General features: G+C 43.9%; 5 protein-coding genes across 5 annotated transcripts; 1 reads left to right on the top strand and 4 right to left on the bottom strand.

Annotated features, from left to right (window-relative positions):
• Positions 1-3,360: 3,360 nt before the first annotated feature.
• Positions 3,361-4,600, top strand: LOC129581756 (cystatin-B-like). The gene is made up of 3 exons (XM_055472977.1): positions 3,361-3,516; positions 3,726-3,864; positions 4,030-4,600. The coding sequence occupies exons 1-3, from the start codon at positions 3,482-3,484 to the stop codon at positions 4,282-4,284; spliced, it is 429 nt and encodes a 142-aa protein (XP_055328952.1). The 5' UTR covers positions 3,361-3,481; the 3' UTR covers positions 4,285-4,600.
• On the bottom strand, positions 4,536-8,771 carry LOC129581749 (mucin-13-like). Its single transcript, XM_055472970.1, has 10 exons — positions 8,638-8,771; positions 8,462-8,548; positions 8,019-8,273; positions 7,373-7,789; positions 6,481-7,290; positions 6,312-6,421; positions 5,829-6,246; positions 5,679-5,775; positions 5,023-5,191; positions 4,536-4,959 (listed from the first exon to the last, which is right to left on the bottom strand). Exons 2-10 carry the CDS (start codon positions 8,514-8,516, stop codon positions 4,801-4,803), a joined length of 2,490 nt encoding a protein of 829 aa, XP_055328945.1. The 5' UTR covers positions 8,517-8,548; positions 8,638-8,771; the 3' UTR covers positions 4,536-4,800.
• Positions 8,772-9,020: 249 nt separating this feature from the next.
• On the bottom strand, positions 9,021-13,412 carry LOC129581753 (uncharacterized). The gene is made up of 9 exons (XM_055472974.1): positions 13,105-13,412; positions 12,588-12,836; positions 12,092-12,508; positions 10,771-11,561; positions 10,603-10,712; positions 10,089-10,512; positions 9,929-10,022; positions 9,688-9,847; positions 9,021-9,617 (listed from the first exon to the last, which is right to left on the bottom strand). The coding sequence occupies exons 1-4, from the start codon at positions 13,163-13,165 to the stop codon at positions 10,942-10,944; spliced, it is 1,347 nt and encodes a 448-aa protein (XP_055328949.1). The 5' UTR covers positions 13,166-13,412; the 3' UTR covers positions 9,021-9,617; positions 9,688-9,847; positions 9,929-10,022; positions 10,089-10,512; positions 10,603-10,712; positions 10,771-10,941.
• A 588-nt stretch (positions 13,413-14,000) lies between these two features.
• On the bottom strand, positions 14,001-16,951 carry LOC129581754 (uncharacterized). The gene is made up of 4 exons (XM_055472975.1): positions 16,696-16,951; positions 15,717-15,959; positions 15,139-15,555; positions 14,001-14,779 (listed from the first exon to the last, which is right to left on the bottom strand). The coding sequence occupies exons 1-4, from the start codon at positions 16,751-16,753 to the stop codon at positions 14,271-14,273; spliced, it is 1,227 nt and encodes a 408-aa protein (XP_055328950.1). The 5' UTR covers positions 16,754-16,951; the 3' UTR covers positions 14,001-14,270.
• Positions 16,952-17,924: 973 nt separating this feature from the next.
• On the bottom strand, positions 17,925-22,223 carry LOC129581726 (uncharacterized). Its single transcript, XM_055472940.1, has 10 exons — positions 22,006-22,223; positions 20,921-21,619; positions 20,581-20,775; positions 19,853-20,482; positions 19,580-19,776; positions 19,227-19,519; positions 18,826-19,148; positions 18,469-18,568; positions 18,293-18,399; positions 17,925-18,220 (listed from the first exon to the last, which is right to left on the bottom strand). The coding sequence occupies exons 1-10, from the start codon at positions 22,058-22,060 to the stop codon at positions 17,925-17,927; spliced, it is 2,895 nt and encodes a 964-aa protein (XP_055328915.1). The 5' UTR covers positions 22,061-22,223.
• Positions 22,224-22,768: the final 545 nt, after the last annotated feature.

The raw sequence follows: 22,768 nt of genomic DNA, 5'->3' as shown, positions 1-22,768 counted from the left end.
ACAGATTATACTTACAGAAAGTGTCAGTTGATTTCTTGGACTGCGTATCCATCGGTTCGTTGCACTTATTTGCCTTAGTGCTTTCTCAAGCAGCAATCGTGATTCATGGCACAAGTGTCTTCGTTAGTTAAACCAAAATTATTGTCGTAATAATAATGCTGGTACACAGAGTTTTTGTGAACCGGAAGTTGATTAAATTTTAATAATGTCATGCCGCAGGACGACTGAATCATTGTTGAGTCGATAGTATTAGCATACAAATCTTGCTTTAAAGGATTAAAGACAGAGAACAGATCATCCTTCACTCTTGTAAATTAAATAAATTGTGCCTCTCGAACATTGCGCACCACGTTTTAACCATCACCATTTATATAAGCAGCAATCATTCCTACTCAATTGCTATTTTTCAACCCTGAAAACACCTTATGCACCAAGAACACCGGGAAATCCTCGTGATCAACATGCGGATTCCTCCTTAAGAAACTAGCCAAGCGCTTCCGGTACGTCTCCGACTGCAACGGCCTATCAAAATCCGCAGGGATCAAGCTGACCTTTTTCGTGGGCGTGTCCTCCGAGGTTTCCACCGGGACTTTGAGAATAATTGGATCCCCGCGCGAGAGATCTTTCGCCCCAAGGGTGGCGCGGCGCCGCTTAGTCACCCGCGTGACGACTGTCTGAGTGTGGACGACGGTTTTGCGGAGGACCGGCCCGGACGGAGCCGTGTTCAGTCGTTTACGAAAAGCTGCAGAGAAGACGTCAGATTCCTCGGGTGCGGAAGCTGCCGCAACGAGCGGATGTTTTAGAAGATCCTCTATGGCTGCCGTGGTATCGGTATCGCTTCCCTTATGGTCCCAAAACGAAGTAGGTGTGGCTTTTTCACTCTTCTTTGCGCTGGTCTCAAGGGATATTTGGTCTTCCGTTACGGCACTGCGCACGTCGAAGTGCTCTACGGATGTATGCTGTTGCTTGATGTTTTCGCAAAAAATCTCTTGAATTGTGACAACGTTCTTAATTTCTTTGCCGTTCTTTGCGTCTTCCGCGCTTTCCCAAGCCGTAGTGCTTAATCGTTGCAAGTCTTTGCCGAGATTCTGCAGACCAACAAGGAGCGATGAAATTTCATGCCGGAGCACTGCATCCGGAACGTCCTCCATAGAACGTGATCTTCGGAATGTCGGTCTTCGTATATCACGTTCTTCGGGATAATCCAAGCGCTGACGTTCCGAAGGCCCGTCAGATCGGAAGAATGGCCGGTCGGTTTTCTGATGGTGCACAACCATCACTATCGGCTGGGATCTCTCCACAGTGAAGTTATATCGCCGTGGTTGTCGTAGAGACGGATGTCGGGAAGGACGTCGCTCCTCAAAAGGCTCTTGGAAGTGGAAATTCAGCTCATCCATTTCCCTGCGAAGTGGAAGTTCTCGGTCTCGTATGCGCGATGCTGTTTTCTCATAGTCAAATTCCGGTGGTGAATGTTCTCTACTGGTTAGCTCCATCCGTGCGTGTGAAAACTCACGTGCAGAAATCATAACGGGATAAATCCGTCTCGAAGGGTTGTCCTCCACGATAAATTCTTCCCTGATAGGTTCGGTATACGGTATTCTTGGGTGAGACGGAATGTACGCAGGCAGAAAACGAGGATAACTGCGTTCCAGAATAAAACGCTGACTTTCAATAAAATGCATTTCCGGTATGTTATAAGGTTCATTGGGCTGCTGATCAAATGTACGCTTTGGACATGACAGCATAAAACGCCGATCGTCTCGCGGCTCCATAGCCATGGGATTAAATCCCTGTCGCTCAAATATTCGTTCTTGTTGTGGCGAAGGATAATTATGGAAATCGCTAAAGTTAATTTCCATGATAATGTACGTTATAATCGCAAAGTACACCAACAAAACACTATAATTTTGCTGAGATACATCCGATATAAGAGGGAAGGATTTCCCCGATTTCCACAGTATCGTCAGACGATTTCTACACACGTTTGCAGAAAAAACGGCGAGACATGCCTCAAGTCAAATGCTGTCAGAATCAGACGCTACTTTCTAATCGAAAACACAACGCACACAAAGTAACACGTTCTAGAAAGCGAAAATACATCGCTCAATTCGACGGCTAAGCCGCAATTCAAAGCACTCGATGCGTTGCTCGTGCTGCAAATATCAAGTATCGAAGAAACACAGTAATATCCAGTCATAACCACGTGTAAAAGGTACTTCAACAACACCTGTATTTCGAGCTCATATTACGTTTCTGTGCAAATCGATCGTTATGCATTGCAACTGTCAATTGTACCTGCCGTAGTTAGAGTGTTCGTGCCGGCTGTCTGCTGTGTCATAACCCAAATGGATTTTACATGTTGCTCTGTATTTTCATGTACAGTACCACGTTATGCCATATCTTGGAGTATTGATCGACGGAACTTTCCTATCTTGTTGATTGTACATGTTTGTTTACCGTGAATCGGCCTAACGATCTTTTCGTGCCGCGTATGCGCTTTTGCTATGCACGGACCGGTTCGGCACAATCTCGTACGGAAACCGTTAAGTGCATTAAGTGCCGATTTAGCGTTTTGCTTACTTAATGCATTTAACGACTATACATAGAAACAGTACGTGTACTTATTTTTGTTTGGTGTACTTAAAAATAAACTATGACATTACTTTTATCCCGGAATAATTATTTGTAATTCCACAAGTACAAATGCAAGATTGGTTCAAGAACAAGACAGAAATATTAAAATTACACATCAGCACCAGTATAAAAGCAGTTTGATTTTGGGTTGCTGCAAAACAGCTGTTTTCATAAAACTTTCTGTATAGAAACAGTAAAAATGTGTACTAATTAAAATAAAGGAATGCTTATACACTTGCGCTATGATACACTATACACTTAAGCGATATACGTTATATTAATATTATGTACGTTGTAACAGTGTATATTTACGTTATACGCGAAACACATTATTCACATTCATACATGCATGGTAAATTCATTTTAACTTAATTCATCGCATAATTCTGCGTATGTATGTAACTTGCAAGTATTTTATTGGAAAAAAACGAACATGTACACAAATGTAGATGTACATGCATGCACATGTAATTCAAGATCATTCTATGTCGCAGATATGCCAAGTGCACTTCCGGTTGTGAAATTCAATACGCGTGTGTACATACAGCTTAACGTGTATTTCATACCGGTGATAAAACAATTTTTGCTGAATATCCCTGACTTTCCCGCCAATAGTCGGCAGTAATACCGGATCTGAACACTGGGATAATCTCTCCGATCAACTCCCATGCGTTACGCATTCGCTGCCAAGACTGTGCTAGACGATGCTTACCATGTAAAACGTATAAATATCCCACAAAAACGGACATCAATACAGTATATACAGAAATCTTAAAGACAGTTTGCTTTCGTTTTATAAGGATATATTTTATATCTCAACAAAAATTTATTGGACAGGATAGGAAAAATGTTGTCTCTTCGGGTTTTATCGGTTATCGGTGTGTAAGTGAATAAAGTTAATTACTGCAGAGTTTTACTTATTATTAGATTGCTAGTAAACTTATTCATAAAAACCAAATTATTTCCCTTCGTTGGTTGCTTTAAATTACTTGAGATAACTTGTAAATGCTTGTATACTAGAACTAACAATGATAATGATAAATCTTTATCTGTACAGTATATGAATTAATACTGGGCCGCTATAATTTCAGGTTGTTATTATGCGGTGAGATGGATGCACAAATCACCGTAACGATGCGACCTCCACCGCGTCCTATTACTCCCATGAACGCTGGGGGATTAGGAGCCACACGTACTGGTGATGCTAATGCCCAGGCCATTGCCGATAAAGTAAGCCAGCAACTATATTAGTTTTGCACTGTACATGACGTATTTATTGCACTGTACGATGTACAGAATAATGCCTTTGCGGTGCAAAACATTGTTGGTATTTTAACCAGGAAAGTTACCCGTACTGTTTGACGTATATGAAGCTATGTGCACGTGGACTTGTAGGTAAAAGGTCAACTGCAGCGGGTTTTGGGTAAGACCTTCACGACGTACAAGGTGAATTCGTACCGCGTACAAGTGGTGGCCGGGACGAATTACTACATGAAAGTGTACTTGGAAGACACACAGAACCAGAAGTACGTGGCGCATCTGCGGATATTTGAGTCGCTGGACGGCAAGGTCCGCCTCAGTGGCGGCATGTTCCCGACGAACTGGAATGATCCCATCGATTTCAGCGGATACACCAGTATTCAAAATTAAACTACCACAAGTTTAGAGTGTCATCCAGGACTTATATCAGACAAAAGTATGCAACTGGTTTCTACGTGCTCATTATTATACTGTTGACGATGAATGGTAACGGTTTATCTTTTACCGTACATATGCAGCGTTTTCTTAAAGATGCCGTTTGTTTTTATTACAAATTGGTTCTTCCTTATCTGAGCATATGCATTCTTTCGAAATGTAAATGCCGTGTGCAATATTTCTGTGTGCAACATTTCAGCGTCATGATCGTCATTGAATTTTATTCTTTAATCGGCAACGGCCACTTCTTAGAATAAAAAGCCAGCGCTGGTACACACTAATTGAAATGATAAATTGTGAGAATTCGGAGATTTTAAACTGACTCAAATATTCAAGTGCATTCAGTCATTGCATTAAAAGCGAAAATTATAAATAGCGTTAGACGTCTCAGTAATCTATCCTAAATCACCATAAATCTGCTTACCCAAGCATACTCTCTTCTCCATATTGTGAAAGATTACACAACACGCCTTAATATTGTCTTTGCTTCCGCGCCGGAAGCACACCGTACAGTTCGTATGACTGCTCCGACGGATGAAAAGACGAAGTGCTGCGCAGAGATCCTGCGTAGCCGCTAGATCGCCGTTGCAGCTCATCCATGTCCAGATCGTAATCCGGCATACTGCTGGTCTGCAATGAGGTACATATGCTGCTACTGGCTTGTTCAATAGAGGTTTTATTAGTCCCAGTTACCGTGCTGCGAATGGACGGTGTCCGCACCGCACCCGATAGGTATTCCCGCCTGGAGTGGGCCCCACCGTAATCACCATCGATGGACGCGTAGATAGCGTCGTGTCGCTGCTGGCGCGACTGATTGGTACGGGCTTGATACACTGGCGGCTCTGGTAAAGGTCGTCGCTTTCTAATCGGCAAAACATTTATACATATACAAGTACAAGCTTGTACAAGTTTCTATCGTATTAACACAGCAAAATAAGTACAAATTTACGGTTTTCACCGAACTCCCTAATATGGCGCGTCACGCTATACAGTATTTGCGCTCGAATTGCATTTGACACAGCTGACGCAAATATTGATCTAAATTATAAACTATCGATATAAGTTGTCAATAATAACTTTTCTCTTCTTAATTACCTAAATATTGAAAAAAGGAAATTTGTCATTGCACGTAATATAGTGACAATCGTTCATAGCGCAACTTTCGCGCTAAATATTTTTACGATAGGAACAACGGGACAAGGTTTTTTGCGGCATTTTTAACGAATACTCTCATGAAATGCGTATTGCAAGCGTACAGTATAATTATATCCTGAAGTATATAATTTTTGCTATTTGATAAAATTAATGTTTGCTTCGGAAAATAGGGATTAAGAACCATGCAGACGTACTTTGCATTGATATATCTCTTTCGGGCAAACAGTCCAGCAAATATGATGATGGCCGCGCCAACGACACCCGAAATAGCGTACAATGCGATGTACAAAGCTGTAACAAGTCTGTATCATTAAGCGATGACAGATGACAGATTTACGGTTTACCGTCTGTGTCTCCTTGCGGAGTACTCGTGGGTGCCACGATCTGAAGTTGAATGCACGTTTTCCTGTTAGCATCAAATTCGTACCCAGGATTACAGAGGCACGCCGCCTTTCCGGTGCTGTTGTCGAAATTACAACGATGGGCTGATCCACATGCCGAATTCCCTTCCACTGCCACGCAGCGATTGAAGTAGCCGGAAACGGGCGATTGGATAACCATCAAGCTAGATCCGTCAATGACGAATGCAGGCACAGCTTCCAGGATCGTCGCTTTTATTACCGCCTCGCGACCTGCTTCATAACCACCCACGGTGATCAAGATGTCGGTGATTATGGAACCGTTGCGGAACGACCGGACCTTAACGAGGAGGTACGCGATATCCGTTCCGAGTGTCAAATCTTTGGTTATTTCGTCTCGCAACTGGAATAAACATGCATATTTGACACACTAAACTATTGCGTTACAGTGGGTCGTTGAATGCGTACGGTTTCCTCAATCTCCGATGACCACTTTAAGTACATTGCAGAACTGTTGTCGGAAAGGTCACTCTGGAAATCGCCAGAAAACTGGTACGTTGTCTCCAGTGACAACGGTGCTAAAAAATCATTGCACCTAAAGTTCAGCCGGTAAAACATTTAGCAATAGAAGTCGTACCGTCCAGACAACCAGAAGTTGCATTCGGAGAGAACATTGTGGCCGGGCAACGACATATCGCTCGCGGATGGTCCTGCACGAAACCCTGCCGGCACCGACATTCATAAGAAGCTGCATTTGCCGTACATTCACCGAAGCCGCAGTTTACTCCGTTACAGACGTTCGGTGGCTGCGGCGACGCGGATGTAGGCGAACTGGAGGTGGTGCCGTTGGCTGTCGGGATGGGAGACGATCCTGGTGTCGGCGTGGTTCCGGTAACGTTCGATGTCGGCTCTGTATCGACGCTTGGAGAAGAATCCGTGGAATTCGAGAATCCCGTGGGCGCCGATGTTGTATTCGTAACAGGTGAAACGGTTGTGTTCGTCGAAGTTGCGTTGGTCTCGGTGACCGGCGGGGTGGGGGCCGTCGCGTTCGTCGTTGGTGTTGTTGGTGTTGTCGTAGAAGTGTCCGGAATATCTGACGTCGTTGTGTTGGTACTGATAGTGATCACTGGTGTTGCAGTCGACGGCGTAGTCGGTGGCGTCGTGGGTGTTGATGTCGGAGTGGATTGCGTGGTGGTCGGGGTGCTTGAGACCGGATCGGGTACGAGCGGCACGGTAGTTGTGGTTGGAGATGTTGTTGTGGTTGCAGGCGTTGTGGGTGTCGTGGGCGTAGTTGAGGTCGTGCTTGTAGTTGTGCTCGTGGGTGGTGTAGGCGGAGACGGTGTAGTAGCCGTTGTTGCTGTTGTGGTCGTGGTGGACGTAGTTGTGGTTGTTGTTGTTGTGGTTGTTGTGGGCGTTGTAGTGGTGACAGTTGTCGGACAACCGACAGCTATTAAAACGAGATAAAGTTGAAAAAAGGTTGCGGTATTTGTTAAAAAAAGGCTTGCGGTTTCAGTTAATTGCCTACCGACCGTTATCGATGGTAATCATGTCCAGCGTGATGCTTTTAACGTTGGTCAGGCAGTTATCGTTATGGTATGCCAACCAGTTAATAGTAAACCGGGCGCCTGTGTCTCTTCCAAAAGACGCTTCCGCAAAATTCCATTGATTAAGAAGTGCGGTGGCATAATCGCTTTCGTGTCCCCAAATCAAATCAACCGGAAAACTTTGTCCGTTATCTTCAATTAGCACTTTGAAATGGAATTCGTTTAGCGGGTTTGCCGGGTCAAATACTGGAGGGTCGGAAAGGCGATACCAGAAAGTGACGCGGAAAACTAGACACTCAGTGGGAACTATTATAGGTCCCCGAAAGATTGCCATGGATTCGGTTCTATCGGGAGTCAGCCCAAAAGTCCTTCTGATGCAGCGTGACACAGCTATTATGCCACCTGTTAACAACGTGCTTCAACAGTCACTGTCAATCAATAAATTATTCAGCCAACCAGTTTCATATCCAACGGTATTTAACTTTGTAATCAACAAATAAACTTCGATATTTTACGCATCTATGGACACTGACTGTAGAAAAGATCACAAAACTACCAAGATTACAACGGAGGATACCAAGTTACCCACCGCGTTCATAAATACAGTACAGATACAATGCGTTAAACCGACCTGGTTCGGAGTCAGCATCGTCACCGTCTTCGATGAGATCAAACTGATAGGGAAGATATCTGTAGCCACGGTACCATGTCTCATCTGGCGGATTTGAGCACGCAAAGATGCCAGTGCCATTGCCGGCCACCTGGATGGAGTGACCCATATTACAGGAACGTAACGGTTCCCAGTTGAAACATGGCGCTGGCAGCGGACAATCGATACGATCATTATGATCACCGCACACACGAGAGCGCTGGAGTGAAGTAGCGCCTGCAGAATTACTCGCCCGAATAACTGAATGTACGATTTTCAATGGGAGTTAGTTAGCAAGTGTCACAACTATTTCATTTTAAATAGCAATTATCTGGTAACCGAAAGAAACGAACAAATGATCACATTTATAACTGTTGTTCCGGAATAAAATCACGTATATGTAACAGAAATGTATGATAGCCTACCAAAAAGCAGAAGCGTTAATACCGTCCACAAAGCATTGTTTCCAGCGAAATCCATCCGCTCACACAATCTGTCCACTATAGGCCTGCCTATGGACAATACACGTAGGAAAGGGAAAAATGTTTTTGTTGTGCTTCTCTGCAGCTACATATGCAGCACAATTTTATTACTGTGTTACCTGTCTGATATGGCTTGATAATTGTAAGTACGATGTAAGAAAGAGAAAAGGCAAAGAGCACGTTTGACGAATAAAGAGTTTGCGGGTACGATATGTCCACAACCGGAGCATCGTGTGTCAAGCCTTGTGATAATGCTTACAGTTCCGCTGATATCTTTCCTATACTGAGTCTATACAAGAATGTTTGATTAGCCATTTACCTACGGCTGCGATTATCACGCTTTCCATGGACCATGGTTATCTACATTCCACAATACCGGACACAATGTGCCTTTATCCGGTGATTCACTGTGTTCTATTAGCGCTCGTGTTGTCTTATCGGTTAGTTACGCAAATTCATCACACAATGCCCGTACAAAAAGAGGGACAGCAAAAAAAAGAAATCCGAAAAAGTTCATTAGTACAGTTTAACGATATCTCATACGCTGTCGGCACAATCGATTTAGACGTCACATTACTCCACGCAAGGTAAAAAAGGTAAAAAAACCTACACAAGTACAAGGTGTACACAAGTGTAGAAAGTAATATTATAAATTCGTGGCAAAACCTGATCTACCTTCGCCTAAACTATCTGCTGCCCAAGACTGAACATTCAACCTTTAAAAAATCCAAGAATTCAGAATAGACCTTTCAAAGGGACAATAAAGCAAATATTAGCAACACCTAAAAAATCACATACTTGCAGAGATTACAAAGTGACTAAAATCCTAACTACGTTTTTAAACAAAGCATGCAAAAAACTTCAAAACTGTAGCGACTTAATCTTCGCTTTTTAACACACTTTACAATCAGAACAAATATAGGGCAGATATGGCTGGTTAATGTTGTCTTTGACTCCGTGGCGACACCACACCATACAGCTCGTATGACTGCTCCGACGGATGAAAGGAAGAGAGGCTGCGCATGGATCCGGAGTAGCCGCTAGAACGGCGCCGCTCCAGTTCATCCACGTCCAAATCATAATCTGGCATACTGCTTGTCTGCCAAAAACACATACAGGCAATTATTTCTCGCAGTCGTAGGAGCTATATTGATGTCAACCATCCTTACCGTGCTGCGGATGGATGCCGGCTGTTGCCGTCTGGAGTTGATCCCCCCATAATCAGCGATAGAAGCGTATACCGCATCTTGCTGCTGCTGGCGAGACAAATACGTGCGATTAGTGCGAGCTTGGTAGATCGGCGGAACCGGCGGTAGAGGTCGTCGCCGCCTAGAACCGTCAGAATATGTATAAAAAAAAACGGTTCGCTACATTCTTTAAAATTTGCAAGTAAAATCAGTGGAGCCTGACCTCGCGACATATCTTCTTCTTGCAAACAACCCAGCAAATACGATGACCACCGTTCCAGTTACTGCCGCAATGGTGTACAAGGCGATATACAGAGCTGCAATATTATAGCGTTAACGTAAAGCGTTGTGTTGGTGTGGGAAGCCTGAACACCAGCTCTTACGGTCTGTGTTGCCTGTTGGACTGGGAGTGCTCGTTGGCGCCACTATCTGAATGCGATTACACAGTTTCCTTGTAGCATCAAATTCGTAACCCGGGTTACAGTGGCACGTCGCTTTCCCGGTGCTTTCCGCGAAATTACAGCGGTGAGCTGCTCCACAGGCGGAATTCTCTTCCACTTCTATGCAGCGATTGAAATATCCGGAGATTATGGGTTCGACAATCATCAAGGAGGTTCCGTCAATTTCGAACGATGGCCGAATGTTTTCGATTGCTGTTCGGATTTCTGTCTCGCGGATAATTTGGTAACCGGCAACTGTCACTAGGACATCGGTGACTACAGAGCCATTGCGGAATGACAGAACTCTGACGAAGAGATGCGTGAAATCCGTTCCTAGCGTGAAATTTACTGCGATCTCATCTCGAACCTGCAAATAAAATTTCGGTATTATCTACGATAACGTTTAGTTGCTGATAAAAACTAGACACTGCGTTAATGCAGATCGTTGAATACACACTTTCCGCTCAATTTCGGAGGACCACTTCATGTAGATTTCGGAATTATTATTCGAAAGGTCACTGGGAAATTCGGCTTCCAATTGGTACGTTGACTGAATTATTAGTGGCGCTACAACGCGAAGACAGAATATTTTCAGGCAGTCACTCGAAATGAATAGATTGCTTACCGTCTACACAGCCGGAAGTAACGTTCGCGTGGTACGTCGTGGCTGGGCACCGGCACACCGCCCGCGGATGGTCCTGCACGAAACCGTGGCGGCATTCACACGCATACGAAGCGCCGTCTATGCTACATTGCCCAAAGCCGCAGTCTACTTCTTTGCAGAGATCAACCGGCATCAACGGTGTGGTTGTTGGGAGCTCGGGCTCGTGCCGTTTGTGGTAGTTGTGATAGGCGTTGCAATCGACGGCGTGGTAGCGGTTATGTTGCCAGGTGGCGCAGTCTCTAGGCTTGTGATGGGGACCGTTGAATTGGTGGATTCGGTTGGCGTCGAGGTTGTGTTTGTCTCAATCGAGGCAGTTGCAGTTATCGAGGTTGTGTTCATCTCTGTGCCTGGCTCGATCGAGACAGTCGCTGTTGTCATCGCTGGTGCTGTTGTGTTAGCATCGAGAATGGCCGTTGCAGTACTGGGCGTTGTCTCCGATACTGGGGCATCAGTTACAGTGCTCGGGGTCGCTGTGGATGGGGTTGGTGTGGATTCTGTGGTGTCAATTGAGGGTGTGTCAGGATCTGGTTCAGGAGAGACGGTGGTTGTGTCGGGCGTTGTGGTGGAATCCACAATCTCTGTCGGAGTTGGCGATTCCCTGGTCGTCGTCGGAGATTCCGTAGTTGTGGTTGACGGAGTTGTGGTCGGTGTTGTGTCGGGTATGACTGGTGTCGGCGTTGATGGTGGCGTGGTTTGAGGTGGAGCAACGGTTGTAGTTGGACAGATACCGGACGCGGGGGTAGCAGATGTGGCTATAACACGAGACCTTCTCGTCAGAGGTGGCTTAATACCATCTTACGTATCAAACTGAAAGGGTTATATTAGATTATATTCGAATATTATATTTTCATCAATAGACGAGTTGCCACAGAGCTCGTGACATCACGAACCCTCAAAAAAGCCGAACCATGGCAAAACCGACAGCGAATTTATCCGAAGCGCCAACAGAAATAATAAACGGCAGCAAATATAGGTATTTTCAACCAAAAATGCGCGGCATGCATGGATTAATAGGGAAATTGCTTATAACCATAACTTGTTTGATGCAGAAATTCAGGTTTCTACGTTCCCTTTATGCAGATTAACCCTGTATTTTGACTCTTTTGGCACAGAAAGCTTGTATAAACTCGACTTTAATGGCGAGCAGTGAATGCGAATATAGGCCGCCTCCTAGCGTTGAAGTTTACGGGCGAAATCACTTCCTCTTCTTCTGTTTTTTTCACGTGACCGGCGATCACCTGTGGCAACTTGTCTGTTGGCGGACACCTATATACTTACTGACCATATTGGATTCTCATGCTGTCCACGGCTATCTCTTTAAGATCTACATCGCAGTTGTCATTGTGATAAGCGAACCAGTATAGTGCAAAAGGCTCGCTTTGGTCACGATGAAAAACTCCTTCGCCAGAATACCAAACATTGGGCCGGAATTCGTCATAATCCTCTTCTCTTCCCCAGATCAGTTCAGATGGAAACGTTTCTCCGTTATTCTCGACGAACACTTTGAGATAAAACTGGTTCTGTGGATTGGCAGAATCGAAAACCGGGTAATCGGACAATCGGTACCAAAATGTTACACGCCACACAGTACAGGCTGCCGGACCAATGTTGGGGCCTCGCAGAACGGCCACGGCATCTTGTCTTTCGGGTGCAGCGCCAAAAGGTCGTCGGGTGCAACGCGACAAAGCAATAACGTCAACTGTCATAAATGCAGAAGGTAGTGATAACATGGCTGCCGATAGTACAACAATTATGAAAAATTCATAAATGTCACCTACGAATTTTGCCATCAGAACTCTGTAGCACATTTTCCAACAAATCGAACTGATACGGGTAGTATCTGAAGCCACGGAACCAGCTCGGACAGGCGTCAATGCCAGTGGCTGTGTTGTCCGGCTGGATCTCCGTTCCCAGATCACAACTCCCTCCGTTCAAATTTACCCACCTGTAACACGGCGTCGGGAGAGGGCATACCGCTCGCTCACTCTCCTCACATGACACGTATAGGCGTTTTACTGAGCTTTCGCCTGCAAGGAACAGAGAATGCTCTGACATAAAAAGCCTCATAACAATGCAATTAGGACCAGTTTCGTTGTATAATTAACAAGAAGTTTGGTGAAGTCGGCTGCGCACGTGAGGCTAAAGAATTCCGCAATAAGAATTTGATATAATTTGACCTGGGGTTACTCTTCATGATTTATGAATATATTAAGTAAGAAAATTCAAAGGAAGGAAAAAATCTTCGTTCCCGGTACTTGCGTGCGACAATGCCGCTACATGCAAAAGACAACTTACCAAACAGTAAAACCGTTAATATCATCCGTAACACAATATAAATCTTCGAAATAATAGCCATCGACGAATCCTTCGCTGTGGCAATTTTCAAATCGGTTGATGAGAATGGCTTTCTACTTCTGCACTATTGCAAGTACCACCGTGTGTGGTAATCTGAAATCTGTAATGTACGTCGCTTTCCTTCCAGAATTATGACTGTTATGACAACCAGCGGAAAAATAGAAAGATTTGCCTGTACGCTATAGCGTGCATGTGAATAACACATCTCCAATCACAACGTTATGTCAAATTAGCTGATAACCGCTACGCTGTAGGCGATAGTCCTACACGCTTGCTACGAGTACGCGAGAGTGTTTGTCCGCGCTTAGCTGCACTGTTCTTATCTTTGATTCCACTGGTCTTCCTTAATGCCGAGAACAATGCGCCAGCTGTGTACTTTACCGTTAGCGCGTTTGCTCGTTATCGGCATTACTTTCTTTTTATCAGAAGTTACGCAAAACCTGACTAATGCATTGTACCTGAAAAAAGTTACATCACTATAGAAGAATGCAAAAGGACTACAGTACTAGGAGCATTTGAAAAATTAATCAGGTGGAATGCGGTCGTTAAGCGACCCAAGTTTCCGTTGGTCAGTTTTACCCGGTAACATTCTTCATGGTAAAATTGTAAATACGTAAATGTGGTACATCTCCATCAGATTTATACTTTGTATAGCAGAAAATTTAATAGTTACCCGCAAGTGCAAGTGTTTATTTACACCAACTCACTAAAAGAATGATTTGTCTAGGTTTGTTTGCTTAGCAGTCTAGATTTGTCTAGCAGCAAAGACAACTGCAGCTTTCAGGGCAAAGAAAACTTGCAAACACACTTGTAAGTAGGTGATAACTGGCTGTAACTAACGTTTGTGATTTAGCAGTTTTCTAATCGGGCTTTAAAACCTGAATAGACACCGTACATTTAACTGCAGGCAAAAGGTTTTTGCAATACTGCGCAATCCCTTTGGTTTCCTATGAGCAGAGGGGCACAAAAGCGTACTCGTACTCATCTAAGGGCATCACAACCAAATAGGTTTTCGACATCACTACCGCTGCCGCCTGGGACGGGACCACACCCAGCACAGACGTTCGTCTATATGGATCACAAAAGATTGTTTGCTGCACGTATTACTACGCCTGCAGTATTATTGCAAACAGTAAAAATAATACAGGAAGGTAATGTGCACGACTAACACTATGCGGATAAACGCTGCCGCTATTCACATCGCTGGTCTCCGTGGAGGTTTCAGCGGAAGTAAAAAAGTTTGTTGTCGTCGTCGTTGTTGAGTTTGGGCTTGGAAAGACAGTCGTGGTGCGGCTGGTTGTTATTATCGCAGCTGTGGTGCGAAGAGTAGTGGCTGATGTCCTTGGAGTTGTGGTCGAGGTTGAATCAACCTCCGTATTGGGGTTACGCGTGGCAGTGGTTGTGTTGGTCGTTGTGCTGATGTTCAACGGCGTCGTAGATGTAGACGATTCAGTAGTCGTCGATGGGGGTTGGTTGGTGGTTACGGTAGCAGCAGATCCGGTTGTCGTTATGGCGCTTGATGTGGTTGTGGTCGTCGTGGCTGGTGTTGTCACTACGGCGATGGGCGATATGGTTACGACTGGACAGACGCCGGATCCCTCGACAGCAGGGATAGCTACGAAAAAGCACGATCTGCATAGCTTAATTCAAACACTAAACTAAACTATTACCACACTAAAGCCTTGAGGAACAACGAAAGTGTAGCTTAAATTGCTGTGTAATTTAACTTAGCGAAACTTGAATACCAGTGTGTTTGCATAAATAAGTAGCTGTTTTTATAATCGGTGCGTGGGCGGCACAAATGAGCAAGCGAATCAGAGGTACGAATTTAAAAAATGCATCATTATTGAAGGTTTTCTTTGGACATCTATTTTTTCTCAGTTTTGCTAAAGGAAATACTCAATACATATGCCCACGTAAAACAGTTTATTATGTAAGCCGCGGCGACTTCAAAACGCGCAGACGTTAACTAACCATATTGAATCCTTATGGTGTCTACCGCGATCGGTTTCAAATCAACTTCGCAGTTGTCGTTGTGATAGGCAAACCAGTATAAGACGAACGGCTCGCTGTGGTCGCGGTGAAAAACTGCTTCGCCCAGATACCAAGTATTGGGAAGGAAACTATCATAATCCTCTTCCCTGCCCCAAATCATCTCAGTGGGGAATGATTGCCCATGATTCTCGACAAATACTTTGAGATGGAACTGGTTTTGTGGGTTGGCAGAATCGATAACCGGGTAATCGGACAAGCGATACCAAAATGTCACACGCCACACAGTACAAGATGTTGGACGGATAATGGGACTCCGCAGAACGGCCACGGCATCCGAATTTTCAGGTGCAACGCCGAAGGATCGTTTGGTGCAACGCGACCAAGCAATCACGTCAACTTTAATAAAGAGTGGAGTAGAAAGTATCAGAAACAAAACAAAGCAGTATCAGAAAAAATGGAAGGTAAAACAGAAAGTATCAGCGCATGTTATAAAATCACCATTTCGAGTGCAACCAGGCATAATACTCGCAGGCATAGTACAGATGCAACTGACTTACGATTTGTGTCCTCTAAGCTCTGGTGGTCGTTTTGTACCAAATCGAATTGGTATGCGTAATACTTGTAGCCACGGAACCAGTAGTGGCATGCGCTAATGGCTGAGGGCGTATCGTCCGGCTGGATCTCCGTTCCGAAATCACACTGGCTCAACGTTGCCCACCGGTAACACGGCGCCGGCAGAGGGCATACCGCTCGCTCAGCTACGTCACAGAGAACGTATAATCGCCCGACCGAATTTACCCCTACAAGGAACAATCCCTATTTGAATGTAATCAGTACATACGGTCGTTCAACAAAGGACGGTGTAAAACTGGTGACATTGCGAAGTCGGTCCGACATGCTACGGTTCCTGCCATTTTTTTAATGTGTTGATATCTTGCAATACTTTTGTTACTTCTGTTTTAGCCAGCCGGCGTATTGGTAACAGTGCGTGTTGGTCCATTAAAATTTGCTTTGCTACATTTAGCACCGACTCGCGAGACATGGCAGTAAGCCAGTAATACAGCGCGCATGGTCCCGTTGACCCTCAGTGTGCGCGATAGCCGAGAGATATCCTTGAGCTGTCTTATCAATTTAAATTTTACGAGTGAACCAGCAAACAAAATGCTACTGCATTAGATTAGCATAAAAAAGTTAACAACTAATATTGCGCTTCAAGCCATCGGACTTTATAAGCCGCGGCAAAGTGTATAAAACAATCGCCACAACGTGCCAACTAACCAACGCAACAGTAAAACGCTGCTTTCAAAACTGGATCGCTTTTCCATAAAATACTTGCTATCCCCAAATATGTTTAGCGATCTCTGTTTTATTTTTATTAAGTACCATGGAAAAATGGAATATGGATTCGTTTTACAGACTGCATTGCATGTTAACCAAAATTCAGCAAAATTTTGGGAAGGTTTTTAAAAAACACGAGCACAACTGTGCGGTGTTGCACGGCTTGTTACAGAGTACGAAAGACTTCTTAGTTCTTACCAAGCATAGAAAGCAGCATTATCTGCAAAACATGGGACATAAAATCCATCCAGCGCATTCGTGCCTTCTCAATCGGTTAATATGAACAAAATTTTCAAAATAGGTTTGTGGTTTTCTAAATCTGAACGATTATCTACTGCGCCAAACAAGCACGGATGTTCAACCATATGTTGTCGCAAATTGTAAGGTAATTAATCCAAACCATACCGGCGATTATGGTACTTTTGCAATCGCAAAATATCGGCATGAATCCGCATGATTCATCGCTTTCCTTGAACAAGTATGCTGCAATGCGGCAGAAACAAAGCAACACTTCCAATATATTTACAGCTTGCACAGGAAAAAATAGGTCAGCGCATCTGCAATTCAGGTTCTTGTGTCCAATTTGGCTGATATCTCTACGTCGTAAGCGATAGTGCTCTGCTGCAGCCTTGTCGACAGCTTTTGATTTACGGCTCATCGTGAAGGTGCGCCTGTCACCTTTACTTCCATCTGCATTCCCCAGTGCTGGTTACAAGGCGACTTTGTACGGTGATTCACCGCATGCGTCCTCGGCCGTTATCAGCTTTTATCGGGATTTCGCAAATTCTGACTAATTTAGAACGTTACACTACAACAGCACAATGCAACGGACTACACTGTAGCATGTACTGGGAAATCGTGTTAAATGCCGCTGTTCGGCTGTTGAGTAATGACTCGTATATTGACCCTGCGGAACCCAGCGAGAATGGCTGCCAGAACGAAGAAGAAAATCGGAGAAGGCACGCTGGCCATGCGACTAAAGAATATCTTTGAGCGCATACAAAAAGTTAACTTGCATCTACTCAGTGTGGATGGTGTGGGATTTTTCAAATTTGCTCTCCGAACTGTTGATCTGTCTTAGAAATTGTGTTTTTGTTTAGTTTTTGCGCCAACCTGACGTTGAAGTCCCGTTTAGCGGGTTGTCTGCTCCTGATGTAATAATAGTAATTTATTGGCCAAGGTTGCCGCCGGTCACTATCACCAATATCATAATGTGACTGTTAGAGAAGTAGTGCTTGCGCGATTGATGCGTCTGTCTTCAATCTGAAAAGCTTCGCTTTATTATACAAAAAATTTTTAATAAAGCTATCTGGCATTCAACTTGCTGTTGTCGATTGGTTGTTAACGTCAGCTCAGTATACGGTATAACATAGATCTGCGACCGTCACTCTGCTTAGCTAATTTAAAACGCAAATACTGCTGTAATTCTAATAATTTTTATCCGATATTTCCCCTTTTCTCAATTGTTTCTCCGGAATTACAGCTTGGAAAATGATAATGTAAACAGCCTGCGAGCCGCACGCAACGGTCAGCAGTATTACGCAGACATACTGCAGAGTTTCATCAATAAGACAGGAAAAGAGCGCTAACCATACGCTCAACCACGTGAATCCCATTAAACCAGTCGTGATAATTACTCCATAGAGCCGGCTTTTAACCGTGTCCGCCTGAATGCCGGCCTGTTTGTCCAAGGCCGCCAGTTTCTTTCGGCGACCTTTTGTTGCTATCGAAGGAGACAACGTAAGTTTATTTTCGCTGCATGCATTTAGTCAGAAAACCGCTGAGCAATACTTACTCTTGATATAAATAACGACAGCTGCTACGTTGAGGAGAGCTGCGATGGACATAGGCGCGATAAACGTCACCCAGGGTATCCAAAGGTGATCGCCGTCCAACCAGCACCTACGTAAAGCAACCAACAAATTTACATATTTTTGCAACCTGGTCATGTTTAGACAGCTGCAGTCGCACCATTTTTCCTGACTTGCGTAACCGTATCCTCCAAGAAATTCCCTTGAACTTTCGGAGAAATGGCTAACCGAGGCAAGAAAAGGGAAAACGCCGGGAATAACTGTAAACAGTTGTCAGCCTCTAGAATATTTCGAAATAAATTCTGCCAGCAGCCCTTAATTTTTAGCATGGCCATAACTGTACAAAAAATTATCAAATATCTGCATTCCGCCACTGCAAAGATTTTATAGTTTTTTTTCACGGAAATTATTGTACTTAAAGTATCTGGAACACTTTTTGTACTACGACTTAGGACGCTCAAAGTTGTCAAGTGAACTTGTCCGTCGAACCGAAGAAAATTTCGAACAATGTGCTTACCAGTTGCAGCAAACCAGGTCTTCATTCTGAACCTATGGTACGTGTCTCCAGGAAGGTATTTTGTTCTCCCATAAGTTTGTGGAAAGCGTATTATCTGAATGACTCGTACTGTTTGCACAGTTGTCCATGCAATACTCATTAGCGCAAACCAGTGAAGAAGAATGGCATTGACCAAACAAAACCGTTGTTCACAGATTTCCGGAGTATAGACCATCAGCTGGGAGAGCAAGATGAAGAAATACATGCCGAACAGCACTATCCATAAACCGGTGCGGGTAAATGTCACTTCGTCAAACACGACGGTTTTCCGTGACACTTTGACGCTGAAAACCAATGAATATAAGCTAGTCAAGCTAAATATTAAATCCTAAAATTATTAGATGTTGCAAGCAAGACTTTACATTATGATAACAAAGGACACCAGGCAGCACACGGCTGATACCGTGGTGGTGGCTGTTGTTACAACAGCCAGATCAAAGGTAAAAGGTTCTTTTCTGGAAGCAAAAGAGTTGGACAGACTGCCACACAGCGTTAACAGAAGCGAGAACGGCGTCAGATGATCACACGTGCATTCCACGGTGGTGTTGCCCCATTGTGGATATTTGGCTGTAAGCCTACACCCGTCTTCCGACCACTGCTGTAAAGTGTAATCCAGGAAGATGCACTGGTGACGCCTTTTGACGCCAGACGGATTCTACAATAATCAATGATCACTTTCGAACTAATCGGTCTGAAATTCCGTCGATTGTCTTACATGAAACAATCGATCGACATTGTGACGAATGGTGATAATATCTCTACGACTAAGCGTGTGATCCACGGATGCCAGCAGCATTATTGGACTTGACCGTACTTGCGCTTCGTTAGTGCCGGTATATCTGGCAAACCTGAACTCAGGCATTGCGGACAGCGAAAATGCAAACACAGACCTTGTTGTATTGGCCCCATTTTCTAAAATATGAATGATTTATTTGAGAATCGAACTACTAGTATACGAATTATTTGGATCAGGACTTCTACAGCTTACTTAGTTCCTCGTAGGCTTCCCGCAATGCTTTAACGTTAAGATTAATCACCGCTACAGAAGCCATGCTCTCGTTTGTAGAACTCGTAATTCCTCTTTCCCAGCTGAAGCTAGACACTATCAGCTTTGTATACATTTTCGGCTGATCGAATATTGACGTAACGTTGATGTGAAATACATGAGCATAAGCCAAGGAGTATGTGGACGTGAATATATAGGGTTCCTTTGCTAACGGCAGATTGTTATACATCTTTTCCAGTGATTGATAAATGGTGGCTGCGGCATATTGTCCGTGTTGACTATCGTCTGCCGTGACTGTACCAGATTCCTCTGCGCTGGCGGTTGCATCCGTAATCTGGAGTAGAGTGTTAACAGCGTTCTCTTGCGCTCCTTCTGGCACTAGTAAACCTAACGGGGGAGGCATCTCCGCGAATTCTTGGAAGAATTGGGCTATCGTCATAATGTCTCCGAAGCCAGTTTCTAAGCTCTCGTTTTTGATACCGTTTTCCAGCGTTTCCAAAACGTTATGTGCCGACTGAGTATAGTAGGCCGTCGTGTTTGGGTAATTTTCTTTGTTGATTACTTGCTGAAGTTGCACACTGATGGGTGATAATATCATTGTAGTGGTGGTTTCTGAAAATCTCGTATTATCGAAATCATACATACACTTCGGCAAGGCACTGCAAAATTCTGAAAGGTGTTATACTAATTAAACATCGCAATTTACATACCGATTTGTGCCGGAACAGCCGTTGCTGCACGAATTGTCGACAGCGCAACTGGCAGCTGAGTATCACTCGTAGTAAATGTTGATAGTGACACTGGGTTTGGTGAACGTGACAGTGGCATTCTTGTGGTCGTTTTAGTTAATTCAGACACAAGCGGGCCTGAAGTCGTTGTGGTGGCATTGCAGTTCCTTTTTGGGACTAGAACAACACATCGCGATAAGCCTCATTAAACATGGCGTCAGTCATCGCCGAGCTGTGTTGAGTCAGATTGAAGGATACTGCTTTCGGTATGAAACGCATCAGGCTGAAAATACATTCACTCGAAAAATACTGTAAGCCTCACCTGCCAGTCGCGTCTCGACAGTATCCAAATCAATGGACATGGTGTTGCACGTATCACCATGATGCGCAAAAAAGTTAAGGAAAACACCGGTGGCGGTGTCCACTGAATACTCGACCGCTGCATTCGTCCACACATTGGCGCCGGGAAATCCCTGAAAATCGATTGTGCTGCCCCAAATCTGGAAAGTCTGTAAGGATTCCCCGATGAGATTGGCAGGGTATTGTTTAGATAATATCAATTCGAGAAAATAGTTTCTGCTACGGTTTCTGGTAATAATCGGCTGAGATGACATTCGGTACCAAAATGAAGTCTGCAATTTTGTGCAACCACTTGGTACGAATCTTGCTGATGCCATGGGAGCGGTGTTACGTTCGCTGTAATAAGTTCCTAACAAGTCAGCTTTCATATAGCATCTTGATTGCGCATATTGGGAAATGACGGTTTTATCGGAATCGGAATTGTGTGGAAGCGTCTGAAATTGCATAGGATAGAGCGAGAACGCTCGTAACCAGTCCGGGCAGGCATCTAGCCGATCGCCGACGCTGCTCTGCTGGGCGCCATCCATATCGCAGGAAAAAGCATTGCCGCGAGATAGAGCAAACCAAGTGTAAAATCCTTCGGAGTGGGGATAGTTGCAGCCATTCCTGTTCTGCTTGAGATAATTTAACTGGACAGGCGGCAGACGATCGTATAATATACCTGTCATACAACATACCATGCTTATTATCAGTGTCACTAATGATTTCAGCCAAAATATGTAGTACTGTTTTTCTGGTTAACCCAAATTTTGACTGCCCATTCCGACCAGCTTGTCATGAGCGCATCGTCAGTTTTCTGTTTTATCGTAAGCTACCCGGGTGTTCGAACCTGCATTAGCCTGTACTCACTTTTACAAAGTGGACGATGTACCTAGATACACTTATACACGTAAAGGTGAAAACTACACCAACAAAATCGTTACTTGTTGCCCCTTGTGCATTCTCGATTCTGATAATGGTAAATGAAATTCATACTGCATTGGATGTTTTATGTCCCTCTGCAATTCAGAAACTTCACCAAATCATTTCCTGACATTATCATCTTACCTATAGCAAGAAATGGAAATAGTGCGAACGGTGCCACTAATCGGTAAAACAGCATTCCAAATTTTCAACCTTTACGCATTAACACGGTCACGGAATAGCCAAGTTGGCTGCACAAAACTTATGAGTGGAGTGAGTTCAAACGCTACTAAGAAAATTTTGAAAGCAATTTAGAAAAGTTTTTTTTATGTTCTATACAGTCATATTTTCTGCAATGTGGAAAGAATAATCTCTGAGCGCACACGGCAGTGATATTAAAATTGTTCTTGCCAGTCCTATCTGATAAGCATGTCACAGAGCCTTGATACTATATACTACGAAGTACGCTTTCATGTTAGCTTTAATCAAAGTTCAACACAATGGTTTGATAAGGTCATGTTTAACAAATTTCACAATGATATGAATGATTATTCTACTGCTGAATCAATCAATGAAAGTCCATGGACCTACCGTTAAAAAGACGGCATTTTAGATGTTTTATTGACATTTGGTTTGCTATCTGAACTTTGCAGAGCCAAGATGAACTTTGCAATGGATGCATCTGTTTGAGTCAACAACATCCTCGATTGGTCAAGCGTATGTGTGAAGTATCTGATAAGTATTAAAAATTTTATTAAATCTGTACGCCAGGTCGGCTGGTGATAGACTAAATAATTATGTGAACATTGTAGAACATACGAGTAGAAAACATGTAAGTAAACCAGCTGAGCACGGATGAATATTGGCTTACGACGATTTTAAAAACTTTTTATTTTCTTTGCAGTAT

The sequence above is a fragment of the Paramacrobiotus metropolitanus genome, unplaced genomic scaffold (genome assembly GCF_019649055.1).
Source record: "Paramacrobiotus metropolitanus isolate TYO unplaced genomic scaffold, Prichtersi_v1.0 Parri_scaffold0000006, whole genome shotgun sequence".
In the NCBI taxonomy this organism is placed as follows: Eukaryota; Metazoa; Tardigrada; class Eutardigrada; order Parachela; family Macrobiotidae; genus Paramacrobiotus; species Paramacrobiotus metropolitanus.
This window is presented reverse-complemented; position numbering and strand designations above follow the sequence as displayed.